At 48.0% G+C, this 24274-nt stretch overlaps 1 protein-coding gene across 5 annotated transcripts in view; it reads right to left on the minus strand.

The window, feature by feature from the left end:
- SLC6A9 (solute carrier family 6 member 9) overlaps positions 1-24274 on the minus strand; it is a 133152-nt gene that overhangs the window by 33656 nt on the left and 75222 nt on the right. The window contains exon 1 of one of the 5 annotated variants that reach the window (XM_072128605.1): positions 10501-10749. The exons of the other annotated variants lie outside the window; for them this stretch is intronic. Coding sequence (XP_071984706.1) covers positions 10501-10515 — 15 coding nt within the window. The 5' untranslated portion in view covers positions 10516-10749. Of the gene's footprint in view, positions 1-10500; positions 10750-24274 lie in introns of those variants that run through there. 5 annotated transcript variants of the gene reach the window in all.

Here is a 24274-nt window from a genome sequence, read left to right on the forward strand (position 1 = left end):
ACCGCCGCATTTAAAAACCGAAAAAGTGTCGCTTGGGGAGCGCTTACCTTCACCTGGTCCGAGGTGGTGCATTCCGGCGCGTTGAGATGATTTTCAGCGCAGCAGCGCCACCTGGTGGACGGCGGAGGAACTACCTTCATAAATCCCGGCCGTACCCGAATCCAGAGCAGAGAACGCGCCGCTGGATCGCGAATGGGCCGGGTAAGTAAATCTGCCCCTTTGTCTCTGACTCGGTGCAACTTCTTCCCTGGGCAGAATTATCGTATAAAAACCATAGGCTGGGCACGGGGAGGTCCTCTCTCCTTTGGAGGGGGTTCTCCTTTCGTGTCCCTTAGTCTGTCGTCTCCCCTCCTGCTGATGGGCTGTAGGTTTTTGTTTTATTTTGTCAGTATTTAGAGATGTAGGGCCTGCAGTCGGCGAACATGTGGCGTTAATTTGCATATTGGCTTTTAAAATGGGTTTTTGGATTAATTGTCTTAACTTTGCGTTTTCTCCCTTGCATTTTTCAAAGCGGTTGCGTTTGTGGTCTTCTTTTTGAAGCAAAAGTGATTGCACACACAAACAGCAGGGAGAAGAAGATGACTGCGTTTTTACAAATTCAAAGAGACACAGCTGCCTGCAATTGACGCACATCAAGCTTGTACACAATGGGGCACATTTACTAAGGGTGCGTCGGACGCATTTCCGTCAGGTTTCCTGAATTTTTTCGTTTTGCCCGTTTTTGTTTTTGGCACATGCGATCGGATTGAGGCGCATCGGCGCCGGCTTGCATGCAACAAGAATACGGGGACATGGACGTCGCACAACCTGACTGATTCAGACAAACCGCGGAATTAAAAAATGAAATTGTGTTGCAAGATCAGCACTGAGGGTGAAGAAACACGTGGCGTTTTTGACAGGTTTGACCAATTATCTTAATTCAAACTGGTCAAAAACGCATGCGTTTTCTTCCGATCTGAAAACGCTCTACTAAAAACGGCCCAAAAACGCCACATGTGTCTTCACCCTTACATGCACCGGGAAGAAGGTGACCTTCGGCGGACCTCAGAGCGGAAGCAACAGATGCAGAAAATTGGACGCACGATCTTAGTGAATCGCGGCAGCCCCGAATCCTTGTAGGACATTTCGGATCGGCGGCGTCAACGGGACGGGTAAGTAAATGTGCCCTATTGTATTTTGTGTACATTGTATATTTCTTAAAATATAAGCGAGTGGGGTGTAGCTGAGTACATTTATGGGTGTGTATGTTATTTGTGGAGGTTATTAGAGGGTGTGGGGTTTATGCTGTGATCACTGGCAGGTGGGGGGGGGGGTAGGAGATGTTATTATTTATGTCTTGTGGATGTAACGTTATTCTGCAGGGTAGGTTTGTGTGTAGCATGACTATGTTGCCTAATGGAAAGCTGGTTGGATGTGGGAAAGCTGGGTGTTCTGCTACTACTGAGGAGTAATTAGCATGCAGCTGGACGTCCTGCATAAGTACCGGGTGCAGACTCCCACCCTGGGGAAGTGACCGGCCATGCCATAGGCCTGTGGATCGCTGCCAGGTAGAACTGATGTACCCTGAGTTTTTTAGGTGCCTGTTAGCAGGCGAGCACCTGGTGAGGTAGGTATCTCTATGTTTAGTTAGTGCCAGAGAGGCTTGCACTTTATTTTTGCTATTTCGTTTAGTTTTGTACAATTGCCGAATAAAACGGGCTGAGGTCAGCTGTACCCAAACCGTGCAATGTGGACTGTGAATTGCCTGTGTGCTGGTGACTTGTGCCCATCTACCCCAGGAGACTATGCCGGACCTAATCCCTTACAGTGTGAATAGGGAAGGATACTCGTCATAACGAAGCATTAGATGAGGAGGTCACTGGTGGCTTCTCCTTCTCTATAGATGTCTTTTGTCTAAAAGACAAACACAATATCCCTCAGGAGATCAGAAGCCACCAGCACACAATAGCCCCTCAGTGCTCGCAATGCCATCTGCACACTGACACTGCCAGGAACATGGGGCACCGCACCCAGAAGTATCCTGGAGAGCAGACTGGATACACGGTGCTAAATGTATTATATCATCACTGACATCACATACACTACACATGGAAAGCATCAACACCTCCTGTGCAATATCACTGCTACCTGTCCTCTCCCCCTGTGTATTATCACTGCTACCTGTCCTCTCCCCCTGTGTATTATCACTGCTACCTGTCCTCTTCCCCTGTGTATTATCACTGCTACCTGTCCTCTCCCCCTGTGTATTATCACTGCTACCTGTCCTCTCCCCCTGTGTAATATCACTGCTACCTGTCCTCTCCCCCTGTGTATTATCACTGCTACCTGTCCTCTCCCCCTGTGTATTATCACTGCTACCTGTCCTCTCCCCCTGTGTAATATCACTGCTACCTGTCCTCTCCCCCTGTGTAATATCACTGCTACCTGTCCTCTCCCCCTGTGTAATATCACTGCTACCTGTCCTCTCCCCCTGTGTAATATCACTGCTACCTGTCCTCTCCCCCTGTGTATTATCACTGCTACCTGTCCTCTTCCCCTGTGTATTATCACTGCTACCTGTCCTCTCCCCCTGTGTATTATCACTGCTACCTGTCCTCTCCCCCTGTGTATTATCACTGCTACCTGTCCTCTCCCCCTGTGTAATATCACTGCTACCTGTCCTCTCCCCCTGTGTAATATCACTGCTACCTGTCCTCTCCCCCTGTGTAATATCACTGCTACCTGTCCTCTCCCCCTGTGTATTATCACTGCTACCTGTCCTCTCCCGGTAAACAGGGAAAATTGCCAGCCCACCCCCCCCCCCTCAGGCTTGAAAAAGGTGTCCAACACCGAAACGTTGCTACCCGTTTCAATAAAAATCACTCACGTTTGATTTGAACCTTGGAGTGCTGCCTGCCTTTTCCATTCGTAATCCACTCAGATAGATAAAATTGCCTACGCGTTTCGGACAGTTGCCCTGTCCTTAGTCATGGCTACCTGTCCTCTCCCCCTGTGTAATATCACTGCTACCTGTCCTCTCCCCCTGTGTAATATCACTGCTACCTGTCCTCTCCCCCTGTGTAATATCACTGCTACCTGTCCTCTCCCCCTGTGTAATATCACTGCTACCTGTCCTCTCCCCCTGTGTATTATCACTGCTACCTGTCCTCTCCCCCTGTGTATTATCACTGCTACCTGTCCTCTCCCCCTGTGTATTATCACTGCTACCTGTCCTCTCCCCCTGTGTATTATCACTGCTACCTGTCCTCTCCCCCTGTGTAATATCACTGCTACCTGTCCTCTCCCCCTGTGTAATATCACTGCTACCTGTCCTCTCCCCCTGTGTAATATCACTGCTACCTGTCCTCTCCCCCTGTGTAATATCACTGCTACCTGTCCTCTCCCCCTGTGTATTATCACTGCTACCTGTCCTCTCCCGGTAAACAGGGAAAATTGCCAGCCCACCCCCCCCCCTCAGGCTTGAAAAAGGTGTCCAACACCGAAACGTTGCTACCCGTTTCAATAAAAATCACTCACGTTTGATTTGAACCTTGGAGTGCTGCCTGCCTTTTCCATTCGTAATCCACTCAGATAGATAAAATTGCCTACGCGTTTCGGACAGTTGCCCTGTCCTTAGTCATGGCTACCTGTCCTCTCCCCCTGTGTAATATCACTGCTACCTGTCCTCTCCCCCTGTGTAATATCACTGCTACCTGTCCTCTCCCCCTGTGTAATATCACTGCTACCTGTCCTCTCCCCCTGTGTAATATCACTGCTACCTGTCCTCTCCCCCTGTGTAATATCACTGCTTCCTGTCCTCTTCTCCTGTGTAATATCACAGCTACCTGTCGTCTCCCCCTGTGTAATATCACAGCTACCTGTCGTCTCCCCCTGTGTAATATCACAGCTACCTGTCGTCTCCCCCTGTGTAATATCACAGCTACCTGTCGTCTCCCCCTGTGTAATATCACAGCTACCTGTCGTCTCCCCCTGTGTAATATCACTGCTACCTGTCCTCTCCTCCTGTGTAATATCACTGCTACATGTCCTCTCCTCCTGTGTAATATCACTGTTACATGTCCTTTCCTCCTGTGTAATTTCACTGCTACCTGTCCTTTCCTCCTGTGTAATTTCACTGCTACCTGTCCTTTCCTCCTGTGTAATTTCACTGCTACCTGTCCTTTCCTCCTGTGTAATATCACTGCTACATGTCCTCTCCTCCTGTGTAATATCATTGCTACATGTCCTCTCCTCCTGTGTAATATCATTGCTACATGTCCTTTCCTCCTGTGTAATTTCACTGCTACCTGTCCTTTCCTCCTGTGTAATATCACTGTTACATGTCCTCTCCTCCTGTGTATAAGATGGGTGGGCACGGCTCCCATGGGTGCGGACACCTAGCAGGAGGTGACCCCTCATGCCCTCACTGGGGGACCCTATCTGGTCACTTGCTGACGCTCTCACGCCCTCCCAGAGGCTCAGTTGGTTTTCAGATGCTAATGTGAGGTCTCTGCCTACAATGCCCGCATTCTGCCCCCCTGCTGTGAATAGCTGCCATGGCCGACGTGAGCAGCGACTCCTTGCATCCGATTGTCCTGCTGTGGCTGATTTACGTTTTGGGAAGCGCATCTTCAACCTGTCATCCGGGGAGGGCGTCTGTCAGCTGCACACATGACAATGTAACAAAGCCACAGCTCTGTACTAACCTGAACTGCCCCCGCACAAAGACAAGAGTTATGGGCACAGGGCACAATAGTGGGGAGGGGGTCTGCGGACCCTCAGGATAGAGAGAAAAATCACCCCAGTCACCGACAGGAAGCAGGGGGAATGAAAAACATAACTAACGTAACTTTTTGTCAATTTGGGAAAAGATGGATAAAGGAAGACATGGCGGACGCCCTGTGCACCTGGAGGTCACTGGGACAGGGCTCTGCCATTCAGGACTCAGGAAAGCTAGGTGCAGCAGGAGACCACACTACCACATAGATGACCCTCATAACCTCAACATTATTCTCTCAACTCCCAAAGATCCTGGGCATGTAAGCCCCTTACTCCCTGCTCTGAAGCCCCCTCTATATGGAAAGAAGCTAAAGCTGTGTTCATCCTGAGCTCTCCAGTGCATGATTAGAAAGTGAGACTACACTGAAGACTAAGAACAAGAAGGAGGAAAATGATAACAGAAGAGCAAACGATGATACAGTACAAGTACCTGGAACCAGAGAGACGCTACAAGTCATGCCCCCTACCCCCATATCTGCACAGACCCCACAGCTCCTGCGGACTATGGGACCGGACGCATGTCAGATGCAGGAACTGCACTCAGGTCTCTCCTCATTCACAAGCGCTCAGCCTGAAGTAACCACATTACAAGCTTCCATCACCATCCAGACAGCCAGGAGCACAGCCCCCACCCAAAATGTCCCCATCTCACTGCTACATCCCAGAACCCCTGCGTACATCTCTCTAAAGAGCTGCACTCACTATTCTGCTGGTGCAGTCACTGTGTACATACATGACATTACTTATCCTGTACTGATCCTGAGTTACATCCTGTATTATACTCCAGAGCTGCACTCACTATTCTGCTGCTGGTGCAGTCACTGTGTACATACATGACATTACTTATCCTGTACTGATCCTGAGTTACATCCTGTATTATACTCCAGAGCTGCACTCACTATTCTGCTGCTGGTGCAGTCACTGTGTACATACATGACATTACTTATCCTGTACTGATCCTGAGTTACATCCTATATTATACCCCAGAGCTGCACTCACTATTCTGCTGCTGGTGCAGTCACTGTGTACATACATGACATTACTTATCCTGTACTGATCCTGAGTTACATCCTGTATTATACTCCAGAGCTGCATTCACTATTCTGCGGATGGTGCAGTCACTTTTAGGCCACATTACCTGCCGAGCATTGTACACAGCTCCCCTGCTGCAGGCAATGGATTATCAGAGACTGAAGCTAGATCCAGGATTCTGATTAACCCCCCCCCCCCCAACTCTCATTCACTTCTCCAAAATACATAAACTTACTCAATATTTACTAAAGATAATTAAAAATCTATCACTCCCTGGTCTCAGCCATACAATCTCCTCTCCCCGGGATGAAATGGATGATAACAGAGAGTAATAGATTGTATCCCCCTCCCCTACAATTTATTACTCTCTGTTATCAGCCATTTCATCCCTGGGAGAGGAGACGGTACAGGGGAGGATACAATCTATTATCAGCTAAATGCATATAAACCTAGCGAGTGGTGTATCCCTCCGGCCGTTTACATCTCCACTTCATCAACATATGCGCACACATGCCTGGTCACATAGCTGAGGGGTTATTACATTTGTATCCATTCTAGACCACACCCCCGTGGTCTGATACATTGTAACACTTAGAAAGTGGAGCCAGGATCTGGAGCTCTGTGTGTTTTCAATGGGATGGAAATTCCGATCCTCTTCTTAGTGAGCTGGCTCGTTGGGCTCAGCTCACTAAAAAGAGCCGGCTCTTCTGGCTCCGGAACAGCTCCCTATTAAGAATATAATGGTGCACAAACATATGCAGCACGTACCCAACCCGTACTTTATACCTTCTCATAGACTTCTACAGTGCGTACATAATGAAAATATGTAGAATATAGGACGCGCTCTACACTATTTTACGTCTCGCTCACAGTACAGGGGATAATACGGCTATGTAAATGCATGTGGCCATATGCTACCTCTATGAAAACGATACGGTACAGGCGGCTGTTTTCATATGTTCGTGTGAAAGATGCCAGCAGCTCCCCATCACAGCGTGCCACACAATTATGCCAAGTCGCTGTAATAAATGTGGCGCACGGTCCGGCTCTGCAGCGGACGGCCCTTAATGTGCGGGATTTTGTAAAGCGGCAGACACAAAACTGGCGCAGACACTTTATAATTACATGTACAAGCAGTTTCCATGGTCTTTTCAATGCAAAGTGAGACAAAACTGGCGCAGACACTTTAATAAATGTGGCCCTTTATCTATAACCAGTGCTCCCCAGTACACCCCCTACTCACTAGAAGCCCCTAGAGATGGGACGTGTACCCCCAAGACAGACATGTTATGTACACCCTGAAGACATGGCATGTACCAACCAGACACATGGGGGGGGGGTATCTTTTAAGACTGGAATTAAGAACCCCAATCTTAAAATTGCCCCTGCCAGCGCTCCAGCCTCTTAGTGAATATGGGCCCAAGCTCCACCACTTCCGACCTGTAGACTATACTGTAACAAAAAGTGGCTGGGAGAGGGAAGTTTATATGGTTTCTCCGCCATAGTAAATGTGGGCCATGGCATGTGCCACCCTACAGACATTGGGGGACATGAAGCTTATTTGTTTTTTTCATTGGTGTATAGTTGAAACTTTTGTCAGGTCTATTTTGCGCCTTATGTATGATCATGTTTCTTTTCTTGTGATACATGTTTAGTGTTTCTGTAAATCTTTATGACTTTTTGTTGCAAATATCATAAACACACATGTGAGGGGGTTATATACAGGAGAGGATACAAGCCATGTGAGGGGGTTATATACAGGAGAGGATACAAGCCATGTGAGGGGTTATATACAGGAGAGGACACAAGCCATGTGAGGGGTTATATACAGGAGAGGATACAAGCCATGTGAGGGGGTTATATACAGGAGAAGATACAAGCCATGTGAGGGGGTTATATACAGGAGTGGATACAAGCCATGTGAGGGTCTTTATACAGGAGAGGATACAAGCCATGTGAGAGGGTTATATACAGGAGAGGATACAAGCCATGTGAGGGGTTATATACAGGAGAGGATACAAGCCATGTGAGGGGGTTATATACAGGAGAGGATACAAGCCATGTGAGGGGGTTATATACAGGAGAGGATACAAGCCATGTGAGGGGGTTATATACAGGAGAGGATACAAGCCATGTGAGGGGGTTATATACAGGAGAGGATACAAGCCATGTGAGGGGGTTATATACAGGAGAGGATACAAGCCATGTGAGGGGGTTATATACAGGAGAGGATACAAGCCATGTGAGGGGGTTATATACAGGAGAGGATACAAGCCATGTGAGGGGGTATATACAGGAGAGGATACAAGCCATGTGAGGGGGTTATATACAGGAGACGACACAAGCCATGTGAGGGGGTTATATACATGAGAGGACACAAGCCATGTGAGGGGTTATATACAGGAGAGGATACAAGCCATGTGAGAGATTATATACTGGAGAGGATACAAGTCATGTGAGAGATTATATACTGGAGAGGATACAAGCCATGTGAGAGATTATATACTGGAGAGGATACAAGCCATGTGAGGGGCTTATATACTGGAGAGGATACAAGCCATGTGAGGGGTTATATACTGGAGAGGATACAAGCCATGTGAGGGGCTTATATACAGGAGAGGATAGAAGCCATGTGAGGGGCTTATATACTGGAGAGGATACAAGCCATGTGAGGGGTTATATACAGGAGAGGATACAAGCCACGTGAGGGGGTTATATACAGGAGAGGACACTACTATAAATTTTGGATTTGAGGACTCTAGTCACATTTTTGAGGACTCTAGTCACACCCCAGAGAGATGACGACATATGAGGGTGAGGTCACATGTGGCACTGTGGATGCGTCTTACATGTTCCCATGCGTTTGGTTGATTAGAAAGCGTTTTCTCTTCATTGCTGGAAGTGTAAGAACATGTATTATCATTTTCACAGCTGCTTACACTTGCAGCAATGAAGAAAAAACTCTTTCTAACCAGCCAAACGCATGGGAACATGTAAAATGTGATGTAAACACCATGTTGAGCACTGCCTTAAAGGACCATCTGACGGTAGATGACTATTACAAACCTTGCCGACCTGTCCCAAGTTTCATTTATTACATCTTTGCATAGCCGCATTCCTGTAAAAAAAAGTATTATCAGATATGCAAATTAGCGTGTGGTGCTCTGCAGAGCACCATCAGGCTCCACTGTAATAATATAATGCCAGCCTCGTTCTGGAAGCCGGTGATTTCATCAGCTCTTTTCAAATCTCACCGTCTCCCAGAATGTGGCTGGCACGGCCCAGGGGCGAGGATAAACTATATTACAGTGGAGCATGAAGGTGCTCTGCGGAGCACCACAGGCTCATTTGCATATCTTATCAACTTAATTTTTACAGAAATGCATCCATGCAAAGATATAAGAAATGAAGCTTGGGACACACTGGAGGGGAAGGGGAGGTATGTAATAGTAATCTACCATCAGGTTATCTGATGGCAGATGTCCTTTAAAGGGGTTTGCTCATGAAAAAAAGTTCTCACTTTTTTTTCCCCTAGTGATGTTTTACAGAATCATCTTAACCCATTATTTTACAATTTTAATTAGTTCTATTGCTGTTTTAGCTCCTATCACTCGGTGATGGTCAGTGTAAAATTCCAGAGTGTGAGCGGGGACTCTCTGAGCAGACACTTCATGATCCCTCTGTGCTGTGAGATGCTGTGTGTTGACAATGTGCTTAGAATATCAGTGTACAGGGTTTATCTACACTTTCAATTAACTTCTAAACATTCACTAGTATCTGACACATAGAAAACGAGAGATGAGATAATGAGATCCATGAGATGGATATAACACACACAGTCAGCTCTGCTATACCTCCTTCTCGTGCTATAAAGCCCTTATCTGTCTGTAGCTAGTAGAATAAGTCTCTGCACGCTGCTTGCTGGCAGGAAGTGCCTGTGTCTGAGCTGGTCTTGTAATGCAGTGGGAGGGGCAGGAGGCAGAGAGCACTGCAGTGTGCAGATATAAGAAGCTGTTCATGAATAGTATCTGACCATAGTCAGAAGATTTACGTCCGTGTCCAGGGACAACCAAAATTGTGTACACCAGGACTGATAAAGACAGGTTGGAATTATATCTGTGAAATGCTGTATTTTTCCTAATAACAGTGATTTGGAGAATGTTTTGTTTTTGTTATCCTGAGTACATTTAGGAATCTTGCCTCCGCAGGAATATCTCCTTAAAGCATCAACTTATTCCAATTTAGATCCTAAAACAGGGACCAAGAAAAAAACCCCTCCTCTGCACCTGCCCTTGATCAGGTGAAGATTTGCGCCTAAAATCACGCAAAAGTAAGCAAAAAAGTGATACATAAGTCTGAAGAATAATGATATAGAAGGCACAAGGTGCCGACAAAGGTTTACTTGAAAAACAGCAAAATTCGCAAAAACGCCAAAGTAGCATAAAAAAAGTTAAAAAAGGATATATATTCATCATGGCATTTACCACCCTATAGCCATGGCATGTACCACCCTGTAGCCATGGCATGTACCCCCCTGTAGCCATGGCATGCAGCCCCCTGTAGCCATGGCATGCAGCCCCCTGTAGCCATGGCATGCAGCCCCCTGTAGACATGGCATGTACCACCTATAGACATGGCATGTACCACCTATAGACATGGCATGTAGCACCCTAGAGCACTAGATTGCGAGACGACAATGCAGTGACCTACCACACACAGCCCCATCAGTTCTTCCTATGAACACGGGTCGGCCTAATCCCTCAGGTGCGCTCGGTGTGGCTCTCGCTGGCGTTCTGACCCCTGGGAGTGGATCGCAGGACGGGCAGCATTTCAGGGGCAGACGAGAGAGGGGGGAAAAGAGGGAGAGGGTTACTGGTTCCTGATATAAATCCGCCCGGGACAATAGCGCCCTGCGGAAGTGTACGTTACTTGAAAGGGCGACACATCGTTTATCTGCCAGCCTGACAAGCTTTCACAGGGGCTGAAACAAGCAAGTCCTAAGTCTCTGGCCCCCCCAGCAGATATGCAGAGGAGGCCATTCACAGGCGCGGCCCCCCGTCCCCTCGCTCCGCAGACACTTTCTCTACTCTACTTTTTATTCAGCCCTTGTTGCGGTGAAAGGCACAGAAGCCCCGAGCCCCCCACTTTCCCGCCGCACAAAGGAGGGGAACTTATGACCTTTTCCTTTTTGGTGTCTCAACCAACTTGGAAGACGACAAAACATTTAAAGCCAGGAGAAGGGGGCAGCGAAGGAAGCGGAGAATCCCCCCTTGTCTTCTGGACGCCCCCTTGGCCTTCACTCTTTATCTGTCCCGCCACCCGTATCTTGCTATCTACCCCGTCCCACCATTTACATGTCGAGGGGGGAGGAAACAAGAAGACCCCCCCACCATAGGATAAGGTATAATAAGTCAGAGGAGGGGGGAGGACATAATTCCAGAGTGCAGCTCCACAGTCGCCCCGGGAGCCGCGACAATGAGGCATTGACACAAAAGCAAAACGCTCTATGTGTCCTTGTAGAGATCACATAAGTGTGATGACTTTATAGGGGAAGTGCAGCACCACATCGGACCACTAGGGGCTCCCTGTTATTGCTGCCCTTTCACCTTGCAACAGGAAAACCACATAGTTCTTTAGGGGGACAGGCTCTCCAGCTCACTGCTGCCACCTCCTGGGTCTGATGTAATGCACGGCAGCTTTGGCTGTGAATGGAGTATTGGTCAGTAACCCAACATAGTGAAGCTATAAGATATGGGATCCGTATGGGCGGCAGTCAGGTCAGATGGTATACAAAAGCCACACAAGCCAAGAGCACAAGGAAGCTCTGCAATATATAATTATATACATACAGGGTGTAACAAAAGGATTAGGACAGTGAAATGTCCAACGAAATACGCATCGGATCGAAAAATACAAATATATGTGTCAAATATTTATTAAAAATCTATCCATTAAAACCAAATTTGGCCCCCTACACCCACATCTTAATTGTGAAACCCCATGTTTTATTGCAGATTCGGATTTGCCAAAAAAATTTACATTAATTTGACCTCTGTCTTTTTCAATTTTGGTGACAGATGGCGCTGTAATACCCAAATGTCCACAAGAAAGATGAAAGAGGCGAGATTTCTATAAATACACATCCACAATACACAAGTCCATAATCTGAAAACAAACATTTGAAATATTTTTCAAAAATCTTCCAATGTAACAAATTCCAGCACTCTATATTTGAAAACTCGAAAAATCCACCAGCCCCTGACTCACATTACACCAGCCCCCGATGTGAGAGGCCGGGACTCACATTACACCAGCACCTGATGTGTGAGAGGCCGGGGACTCACATTACACCAGCCCCCGATGTGTGAGAGGCGGGGACTCACATTACACCAGCACCTGATGTGTGAGAGGCCGGGGACTCACATTACACCAGCCCCCGATGTGTGAGAGGAGGGGACTCACATTACACCAGCCCCCGATGTGTGAGAGGCGGGGACTCACATTACACCAGCCCCCGATGTGTGAGAGGCGGGGACTCACATTACACCAGCCCCCGATGTGTGAGAGGCGGGGACTCACATTACACCAGCCCCCGATGTGTGAGAGGCGGGGACTCACATTACACCAGCCCCCGATGTGTGAGAGGCGGGGACTCACATTACACCAGCCCCCGATGTGTGAGAGGCGAGGAATCACATTACACCAGCCCCCGATGTGTGAGAGGAGGGGACTCACAATACACCAGCCCCCGATGTGTGAGAGGCGAGGAATCACATTACACCAGCCCCCGATGTGTGAGAGGAGGGGACTCACATTACACCAGCCCCCGATGTGTGAGAGGCGAGGAATCACATTACACCAGCCCCCGATGTGTGAGAGGAGGGGACTCACAATACACCAGCCCCCGATGTGTGAGAGGAGGGGACTCACATTACACCAGCCCCCGATGTGTGAGAGGAGGGGACTCACATTACACCATCCCCCGATGTGTGAGGAGGAGTGGACTCACAATACACCAGCCCCCGATGTGTGAGAGGCGGGGACTCACATTACACCAGCCCCCGATGTGTGAGAGGCAGGGACTCACATTACACCAGCCCCCGATGTGTGAGGAGGAGTGGACTCACAATACACCAGCCCCCGATGTGTGAGAGGCGGGGACTCGCATTACACCAGCCCCCGATGTGTGAGAGGCGGGGACTCGCATTACACCAGCCCCCGATGTGTGAGAGGCGGGGACTCGCATTACACCAGCCCCCGATGTGTGAGAGGCGGGGACTCGCATTACACCAGCCCCCGATGTGTGAGAGGCGGGGACTCGCATTACACCAGCCCCCGATGTGTGAGAGGCGGGGACTCGCATTACACCAGCCCCCGATGTGTGAGAGGCGGGGACTCGCATTACACCATCCCCTGATGTGTGAGAGGCGGGGACTCGCATTACACCATCCCCTGATGTGTGAGAGGCGGGGACTCGCATTACACCAGCCCCCGATGTGTGAGAGGCGGGGACTCACATTACACCAGCCCCCGATGTGTGAGGAGGAGTGGACTCACAATACACCAGCCCCCGATGTGTGAGAGGAGGGGACTCACATTACACCAGCCCCCGATGTGTGAAAGGCGGGGACTCACATTACACCAGCCCCCGATGTGTAAGAGGCGGGGACTCACATTACACCAGCCCCCGATGTGTGAGAGGCGGGGACTCGCATTACACCAGCCCCCGATGTGTGAGGAGGAGGGGACTCACATTACACCAGCCCCCGATGTGTGAGAGGTCATTTACTCACATTACACCAGCCCCCGATGTGTGAGGAGGAGGGGACTCACATTACACCAGCCCCCGATGCGTGAGGAGGAGGGGACTCACATTACACCAGCCCCCGATGTGTGAGAGGTCATTTACTCACATTACACCAGCCCCCGATGTGTGAGGAGGAGGGGACTCGCATTACACCAGCCCCCGATGCGTGAGAGGTCATGGACTCGCATTACACCAGCCCCCAATGTGTGAGGAGGAGGGGACTCACATTACACCAGCCCCTCGAAGAGAAAAGAAAGCTATTACGTCCACATTGTTGTTCCTCGGTTATGCTTAATGTACGGTAGTTTCTACATAACAATACAGGATCAATTTTAGTATTATTGGATAGAGTAAAAAATCTTTGTCACATTTTATAATGTATATATGATCAGGGAAAATGGCCGCTTCCCTATTCAGACTCCCCTCCTTCTTACTAAATTAAATCTCTGATCTGGTCTTCCACAACAAATTAAAGCTGATAGTTTCTATCTTGCCCCATGTGATTTATTCACATCAGTACAATTTACTTCATTTCTATTATGTCTTACATGATCCTGCCACTGCTTCTGAGTGAGAGGAGATACACAGGTACAGACAGCAGCTGCTGGAGAAAAGAGGAAGCTTCTATCTCACCCCAAGTGCTTTAGTCCCGTCAATACAGGTTAGAGCTTCTCTATAATGTCCTGTATGATCTTGCTGATGCTTCTGAGTAAGAATGTTATGGGGAATATTGCTCTTCCACTTTCTTCCAGCTCTAATATTTAGAGATGGAGCCAGCAAAGTGGAAAACTGCTAAAACAGTAATGGGTGCATGTAGTGCTCACATACACACGCAGGATCCATGATGTAAAGGTTAGTTATGCTGCCACAATTAACATATCTTGTTTTAGATGCTTCAGCAAGCATTGTGCCAAGTGGAGGGCCTGCGGGGTGGGTGAGGGGACAGAAGAGTCCAGAGAATTGACTTGAATTGAGAGGGTTCTGGAGGAGTACAGAGGTGACCCACCTTGCCATTAGGCTGGGCATGATAGACCATGATATCTATCGCAGTCACAGGTGACATCATGTCACAAATAATGAGGAGTGTGATGTAAAATCACAACCTGGATGACAACTTCCCTCTTGAGCTCCGGTAGGACCGGACAGCCATAAGTGGCGCTTCACCTCAGTTAGTATGAGCCTCCTCCGGCCAGCAATGGGTTAAGCTACAGTTGTGGAGGGCACGAATTCAGCTGTATGTCCCTTAATTAAGTCTCATTAGAGGGAATCCAGCTGCTTCTCGCTTTCCCCCTCCCCTTGTATCTTACACACCCGATTACACCGCTGCCCCCCCGCCATGGGATCTGCCGGCACTAGCATGCGGGCAAAGACTTCACCTTCTTCTGGGTACTTTATGCAAAGCTACAATATGGCGAAGGCTGCTCTTGCCTCCTTTCATGACAGAGGATCCTCTTGGGGTCTAGGATCTAGACCAATATTGGACCCCAGAGGACCAGCAGAGGAGAACACAATTTGGAGGTTGCAAGTGTCTATTTTCTAGGGGTTTATGGAAGGTGGGATCCATGGGAACCCTCAGCCAACCCTGATGTGAGTCACGGCACCTTTACTCCTATGCGTTCTGTCATAACCAATGTCCCATTGACTACAGTGTCATCATTTAAGATGGTGGAGACCAACAACCGAGATTGCACTGAGCCTCGTGGCCTCCTACTGGCATTGAGGATTGGATGGAGGGGCAGCTAATAGCTCGATTGAATATGAGTGGCAACTCACCCAAGTCGCCACTTTGTGATGAGGCTTTAGCTGCGCAGAGTTAATAACTGAACGTCTCCAGTAACTTGTGAGATAAAATGCCAGGGATCAGGCGAGGTCCAGGATAAATAGGAAACATAGGGAAGGAACAGACGTCCGAGCACATGGCCCCGCTCCCCGCTGTCACTGCCGATAAACGCATCCCTGTCTCAGGCAGAACGCACCATTCGCAGTATCGTCCATGTTGCAGAAGGTCGATGCCCCCACCGAAAACAAAACGTAGAGGATGAGTCATGACGGCCCCATGCACAGATCCTCCACCAGGCCCCCGCCCGGCGTTTGTTAGATCTGGACGTCCATATCTATCGTTTTTTCCAGTTCCATTTCTCAACACATTTGGACAATTTGGCTTGGAGGGAGCCAGCTGTTACCACGTGCGTAGCTACAAAGTGCCCTCTCGGGAGAACACGTCCCAAAGCCAAGTGAAGCGCAAACAAGCCGTCCACCAAGCGAGTCATCAGCGAGGAGACCATATGTGTTCCTGAGAGTCGGCAACCACATAGAGGTGGGCGAGGAGGTCTGGACCCCACTCCACATGTTCCTCTCCATCAAACAGGGTCAAATAAGAGTGTAGTAAACCATGGGGCATGTAAAGGCTTTATAACAGAATAGTGAGTGCAGCTCTGGAGTATAATACAGGATGTAACTCAGGATCAGTACAGGATAAGTAATGTCATGTATGTACACAGTGACTGCACCAGCAGCAGAATAGTGAGTGCAGCTCTGGAGTATAATACAGGATGTAACTCAGGATCAGTACAGGATAAGTAATGTCATGTATGTACACAGTGACTGCACACAGCAGCAGAATAGTGAGTGCAGCTCCGGAGTATAATACAGGGTGTAACTCAGGATCAGTACAGGATAAGTAATGTCATGTATGTACAGTGACTGCACCAGCAGCAGAATAGTGAGTGCAGCTCTGGGGTTTAATACAGGATGTAACTCAGGATCAGTACATGATAAGTAATGTCATGTATGTACACAGTGTCTGCACCAGCAGCAGAATAGTGAGTGCAGCTCTGGGGTATAATACAGGATGTAACTCAGGATCAGTACAGGATAAGTAATGTCATGTATGTACACAGTGACTGCACACAGCAGCAGAATAGTGAGTGCAGCTCCGGAGTATAATACAGGATGTAACTCAGGATCAGTACAGGATAAGTAATGTCATGTATGTACACAGTGACTGCACCAGCAGCAGAATAGTGAGTGCAGCTCCGGAGTATAATACAGGGTGTAACTCAGGATCAGTACAGGATAAGTAATGTCATGTATGTACACAGTGACTGCACCAGCAGCAGAATAGTGAGTGCAGCTCTGGGGTATAATACATGATGTAACTCAGGATCAGTACAGGATAAGTAATGTCATGTATGTAAACAGTGACTGCACCAGCAGCAGAATAGTGAGTGCAGCTCTGGGGTATAATACAGGATGTAACTCAGGATCAGTACAGGATAAGTAATGTCATGTATGTACACAGTGTCTGCACCAGCAGCAGAATAGTGAGTGCAGCTCTGGGGTATAATACAGGATGTAACTCAGGATAAGTAATGTCATGTATGTACACAGTGACTGCACCAGCAGCAGAATAGTGAGTGCAGCTCTGGGGTATAATACAGGATGTAACTCAGGATCAGTACAGGATAAGTAATGTCATGTATGTGCACAGTGACTGCACCAGCAGCAGAATAGTGAGTGCAGCTCTGTAGTACAAGTGTTGTTATTGTTCAGGGTGTTCAATCAGGTTGTGTATTCTAGAGGTGATGTGATTGCTGCTCTGCACAGAGTGTTGGGGTGTCTGGGCTGCGGTGTGGGGAGTCTGAGATGTGTGGATGATGGGATGCTGCGTCAGCGCCCCCCTGAGGCAGGCTTTCCAGGTCATGGGCCTATTATATACGTTCGGATGACTGGCTGTAAGTGGACCCATCTGTGGTTCTCTGTTAACCCCGTAGGCTACTTTACCGCAGCAGAATCTGGCAGTGACTAGAGGAGGTCGACAGCGCAGCGGCAATGAGACAAGACGCTCTGTTTATCAGGACAATAGACAGAAGTCTCTTAATGATTCCTGTGGCTGCCAAAATCCATACCTGGGTCTATTAATTACTATCAATAATGTCACACATTGCCATAGACGCCATTGCCATTATGGGGATTCCTTCTCCCATAATGACATCCCATTCCTGAATACTTCCCCAGTGCACATGGCTATGTCACAGCTGTACCTGATGATGTCACAGCTGTACCTGATGATGTCACTTCCATGGCTCACCTTTAGTACCATGTGCAGGTGACACAGGCCACCATCAGCAGGAAGGTTCATATCACTACGGCTCCTATGTTTGGTGTCTCACTGGATGCCCTCATGCTATCACTCCCATCATCCGCCCCATGTCCAGACTCCTGCACTTTGCTCGCTCCGGGCCACATATTACTTTGTCTTTCACCTTCAGAGATGCTGTGATGGAGTCTGCACCATATGCTGCTGCTCCGTCCATCTGCTGCAGCCCCTCCTGGCGTCCATCGTCAGTGATGCCCACCCTGCCAGCACCGGGGGGCAGACTGCTGCGCCCTAGAACTGGTGACATGTGACTCAGTCATTGCTCCTACATCGCTACGTTTTGTACTCTGTGGCCCAGATATATCATTGTGCCTGCGCCCGTTATTAGTTTGCCCCAGAAATGGTGTCTTTGGACCTTGCACATGTAGTTATGAAGTGTTTGCACCAGTTTGTGTCGCGGATGCATTTTTCTGACACTTTAGAAAACTTTCTGCACCTGAAGGGGCGCGTGGAGCTTAGTCGGGAGTTTGTGACACATTTCTTACTGATATCAGACACATCATCTGTCATCGCAGCACAAAGCAGAGGACCAAGAAAAGAAGGTGCCACCATGTCACATCCCGAGGACAGAACAGATTTACTAAGACCCCATAAGGCACATAATAAGAACACTGCAGTGCGTAGTATGTGCAGTTGCCTGTGCAGTCGGCAGGGGGCGCCTGTGTGCCTGCAGAGGGCGCCAGATTCAGGATTCCTGGTGCAAGTTCTTCATGAATCTGGAGCCTTCTGCACTGCCCCGACAAAAGAGTGCACCAACTTTTTTTGGTGCACCTTTAACTCCTTACCGGCGTGCGTCGCTGCAGGTACATGGAGAGGGCTCATGGGGTGAGCCCTCTCCAAAGCCGGTAAGTCTTTGCTGCAATACCCGTGATCGGTGCTAGACATGACAGCCTCGGGTCTTCTGAAGATTTGCACATTTTAATGAATGAGGTGGAAAATCCCCATATACTGCCATACTGTAGGTTACAGTACCCTAGGGGGTCTGAAAAATAGTGAAAGTAAAAATTTAAAAAAAAGTAAAAACAAAAAAAAAAATTATAATAAAAAAGCATAAAAAAAATCAAATCGCCCCGCTTTCCCTAGTACTGATATAAATATTAATAAACAGTAAAAATCATAAACACATCAGGTATCGCCGTGTATGAAAATCCCCGATCTACCAAAATATAACTTTTTTTACGGTGTTTAACCCCGTAACAGAAAATAGCGCCCAAAGTCGAAAATGGCGCTTTCTTGCCGTTTTGAAACATATACAAAAAAAAACCAATAAAAAGTGATCAAAAGGTCGTACAGTCCTAAAAATTTTAGCATTGAAAACGTCATCAAATGTCACACAAAATGACACCACCCACAGCTCCGTACAACGAAGTAGGAAAAAGTTACTAGCTCCTGAATATGGTAAAATAAAAAAAAAATTTCTACAGGAGGTTTTAATTGTTGTAAATGTATGAAAACATTATAAAACCTATACAAATGTGTTATCCCCATGATTGCACCGACCCAAAAAATAAAGTAGACCTGTCATTTGTGGCGCTCAGTGAAAGCCGTAAAATCCAAGCCCACAAGAAAACGGTGCAAATAAGTTTCTTTACCATTTTCACTGCATTTGGAATTTTTCTCCTGCTTCCCAGTACACGGCATGGAATATTAAATAGCGTCACTATGAAGTGCAATTTGTTACACAGAAAACAAGCCGTCACTGAGCTCTTTACGTGTAAAAATAAAAAAGTTATAGATTTTTCAAGGTGGGGAGTAAAAAATTAAAATGGAAAAAAAAAAACCAAAGGGCCAGGTCGTTAAGGGGTTAACATAGGGCACGTGACCCACTTCTATCGGACTTTGCACAATAAATGTGTTCAGTGCAGAAATTTGTGTGTCGCATGAAGAATAGTGCAGTCGTGCTACATTTTGTGTGGCGCAGACGCTCATTAAATACCCCTGCAAGCAGTTTGCACTAGAAAGTCTGACAGGAAACTGGCGCGAGGACCTTAATAAATGTGGGCCTATATATCAGAAGTGTCCGAGAGCAGAGCTGTTCTAGTTGCCCAAAGCAACCAATCAGAGCTCAGCTTTCATCTTCCCACAGCAGTTAGTAAAATTAAATCTTAGCTTTGATTGGTTTCTTTGGGCAACTAAGACATTTGTGATACGGGATTACCTGCCGCACCGGCACATTACTGAGGAGACTGCACGAGGGCACAAGCTCTAGGGTCAAATATTTGGGTGTCCCTGTTAACCCCGTCACGGCAGCCATAAGGCTATATACGTCCTATTTGCACATGCCCCATGCAGAAAGGAACGTCTATAAACGTCTTGACAGTGACCAACTTCAAGCAGCCGTACCTCCTGAGCCCTGGCACATAGAAACACAATTTTTATATCATTTTAAACAGAATCTCGTTTTTTTTAGGAGGATAATATGTGGATTGTGTATGGGTGCCTTACAGAGCCAGAGATATTCACACTTAACCCCTTAACGTCGAAGCCACTTTTCACCTTCCTGACACGGCCCACGTTTTCCAATCTGCCCTGTGTCACTATAAGTGGATGCAATTATGAAAGTAAAATTTTTTTTGGCTAAATGAATGTGTTTTTCATAAAATGTACAAATCCTCAGTGGATAAAATACCAAAACGCTCCACAAAGTTTGATACCCAATCCCTCCCGTGTATAACAATACCCCATATGTGGTGGTAACCTGCAGTACGGGCACACGCCAGGGCATCGAAGGGAAGCTGCACCATTCAGAGCAGATTATGCATTGTTACTTTTTATTGGCTATACAATCTTTATTTTTTTTGGCAATTTGGACATATAGGGGGTCATTTACGAAGGGCCCGATTCGCGTTTTCCCGACGTGTTACCCGAATATTTCCGATTTCCCCTAAATTGCCCCGGGATTTTGGCACACGCGATCGGATTGTGGTGCATCGGCGCTGGCATGCACGTGACGGAAATCAGGGGGCGTGGCCGAATGAAAACCCAACGGATTCGGAAAAACCGCCGCATTTTTAAAAAAAATCTGTCGCGGAGCTTGCACTTACCTTCACTCAGCCCGGCCCGGTGAACTCCAGCGCGTTCAGATGCTCTTCAGCGCTGCAGCGCCACCTGGTGGACGTCGGAGGAACTACCTTAATAAATCCCGGCCGGACCCGAATCCACCGCAGAGAACGCGCCGCTGGATCGCGAATGGACCGGGTAAGTAAATCTGCCCCATAGGGGCTTATTTTTTGTGACATGAGATGCACTCTACAAATACTTCATTTTAGTGGGTCTGTAGCTAATTGATGAGATTTTATTAACTTATGAATGTATGGGTAAAAAGAAAATTGTCAATTTTGGTTTACTTTCTTTTCGTATCTTTTGGGGGTCGTACACCATACACTAAAAATACTATATTATCTTTATTCTACAGATCACTACGATTACGGTGATACCTGAGTTTTTCATTAGTTTTTATCCAGTAAAATTGTAAAAATAAACAGAGGAAATGTCATTTGTTTTTGCATCGCCATCTTTTCGGAGACGTAACTTTAATATTTTTTGGTTGACAGAGCTAGTTTAGGGCTTATTTTTTTTACGTGTTGAGTTGTTCTTTTCAGTGGTACCATTTTGGCTCATATAACTTTTTTTTGGAGTATCAGATTTGTACAATTTATTTTTTTTTTTTTTACCTCAAATAGAGGTTGTAGTGCAATATAACATTTTATTATATAAATAGACATTATAGAATCAATATAGTATAATTTTTTAAATATGTTTATATAAAAAAATGTGAAATATTATGTGATCTGGTGCCAGACTCGTATAGCTTTTTATATTTATAACATATTGTGGTAAAGGTTATTACTTATTTAAAAAAAACTTTTATTGGAAAAATGACAAAACAGCTTATTTTTTCATATTTGTAGTCAATCATTGGCAAAAGTGTGATTAATAAAACTATCCTATCAAATTAAAGTTCCTCATGTCATGAAAAAAAAAAAAAAACAAAGTAAAAATTGTAAATGATATGTAAAAGCTTTTCCAGAGATATCGTCATTTTAAGAAGCGTGTAGCAGAATGTCAAAAATTGAGCTGAACATTCAGGCACCAATGACCATCGGTCACAAAGGGGTTAAACTAATCCACATTGACAATGTCGGTCATAGTGGGGTTTCCAGGACCCCTGTACCTGAGCCCAACCCCCTCACAGGAAAATTCAGATGGGCACAAGATACTGCGGGTGTAGATATCGTGGTGAGGCGGCGGCAGTGTAGATATTGGGGTGAGGAGGAGGAGGCGGCGGCAGTGTAGATATTGGGGTGAGGAGGAGGAGGCGGCAGTGTAGATATTGGGGTGAGGAGGAGGAGGCGGCAGTGTAGATATTGGGGTGAGGAGGAGGCGGCGGCAGTGTAGATATTGGGGTGAGGAGGAGGCGGCGGCAGTGTAGATATTGGGGTGAGGAGGAGGCGGCGGCAGTGTAGATATTGGGGTGAGGAGGAGGCGGCGGCAGTGTAGATATTGGGGTGAGGAGGAGGCGGCGGCAGTGTAGATATTGGGGTGAGGAGGAGGCGGCGGCAGTGTAGATATTGGGGTGAGGAGGAGGCGGCGGCAGTGTAGATATTGGGGTGAGGAGGCGGCGGCGGCAGTGTAGATATTGGGGTGAGGAGGCGGCGGCGGCAGTGTAGATATTGGGGTGAGGAGGCGGCGGCGGCAGTGTAGATATTGGGGTGAGGAGGCGGCGGCAGCAGTGTAGATATTGGGGTGAGGAGGCGGCGGCAGCAGTGTAGATATTGGGGTGAGGAGGCGGCGGCAGCAGTGTAGATATTGGGGTGAGGAGGCGGCGGTGTACTCACTTATCTGACCGCAGATAAGAGTGCAGGTACCTTAAGTGCTCAGACAGAGCCCACACCGCTCCCCCACGCTGCATCCTGACATTCAGTGTAATTTTGGTACAGATCACATGGTGGGAGGTACCCACCTTTCCCAGGGTCCTGAATGAATATATAATCCTTAGGCTTTGGCGGCCACGTTATCATGAGGTGGATGTTCTGGATCCAGTCCTGGGTAACAATATCCCTCCTTCATGGGAAAGTCATCCCCATCATTGCTGCCTCCCAGAAGCCTTTGTGTTAGCCACCTCCAGCTGTGAATGACCACAATGCTGGGCTCAAAGGTCATGGGGAAGGTCAGAGTTCATGGGTTGTGGCTGAACAGTCACAAGTGGGAAATGACAAGAAAACCAATCTGGAGGATTTACAACCACATTGGGCACGGGGCAGTTGTCACCCATCTTTCCTTCTTTGCACCCTGGTGACCTACCACCCACTATAAAGTGGGTGGCCTTGATGGACCTGCGGCTTCTCACATCTACAAAGCTCACAGTGTCCTGTCCTGTGTTTGTCGTCTGATTCATGGAGTCTGAATGTGATTTCACAATGCGGTCCAGCCGCCCCCCCTCCCGGGGACTTTGAGACGTCCTCTCCCCCTGCATCCAGAACCATCGATCCACCAACACAGGAAAATTCTGCATCGTATCCATTGTGGCAGAGAGCAGCAGCACAAGGAAAAGCTGAGAACAAGACACCGGGAAGGACACGGCCATCCCTCTGCAGCTGCTCTAATAGCAGAACAAGCCAAAGTCCTAGGGCTGTGTTCACATGAAGCGTCTGTTAACACATTGGAAACCTCTCTTCATGTTGTACCGGCACCTGGCGAGGTAGTGGACCTGTGTGTGTGTGTGGTGTACCGGCACCTGGCGAGGTAGTGGACCTGTGTGTGTGTGTGGTGTACCGGCACCTGGCGAGGTAGTGGACCTGTGTGTGTGTGGTGTACCGGCACCTGGCGAGATAGTGGCCCTGTGTGTGTGTGTGGTGTACCGGCACCTGGCGAGGTAGTGGACCTGTGTGTGTGTGTGTGTGTGTGGTGTACCGGCACCTGGCGAGATAGTGGACCTGTGTGTGTGTGTGTGGTGTACCGGCACCTGGCGAGGTAGTGGACCTGTGTGTGTGTGTGTGTGTGGTGTACCGGCACCTGGCGAGGTAGTGGACCTGTGTGTGTGTGTGTGGTGTACCGGCACCTGGCGAGGTAGTGGACCTGTGTGTGTGTGTGTGTGGTGTACCGGCACCTGGCGAGGTAGTGGACCTGTGTGTGTGTGTGTGGTGTACCGGCACCTGGCGAGGTAGTGGACCTGTGTGTGTGTGTGTGTGTGGTGTACCGGCACCTGGCGAGATAGTGGCCCTGTGTGTGTGTGGTGTACCGGCACCTGGCGAGGTAGTGGACCTGTGTGTGTGTGTGTGTGTGTGGTGTACCGGCACCTGGCGAGGTAGTGGACCTGTGTGTGTGTGTGTGTGTGGTGTACCGGCACCTGGCGAGATAGTGGCCCTGTGTGTGTGTGGTGTACCGGCACCTGGCGAGGTAGTGGACCTGTGTGTGTGTGTGTGTGGTGTACCGGCACCTGGCGAGATAGTGGACCTGTGTGTGTGTGTATGTTGTAACGGCACCTGGCCAGGTAGTGGACGTGTGTGTGTGTGTGT

This window comes from Engystomops pustulosus, chromosome 10 (assembly GCF_040894005.1).
Source record: "Engystomops pustulosus chromosome 10, aEngPut4.maternal, whole genome shotgun sequence".
Classification (NCBI taxonomy): Eukaryota; Metazoa; Chordata; class Amphibia; order Anura; family Leptodactylidae; genus Engystomops; species Engystomops pustulosus.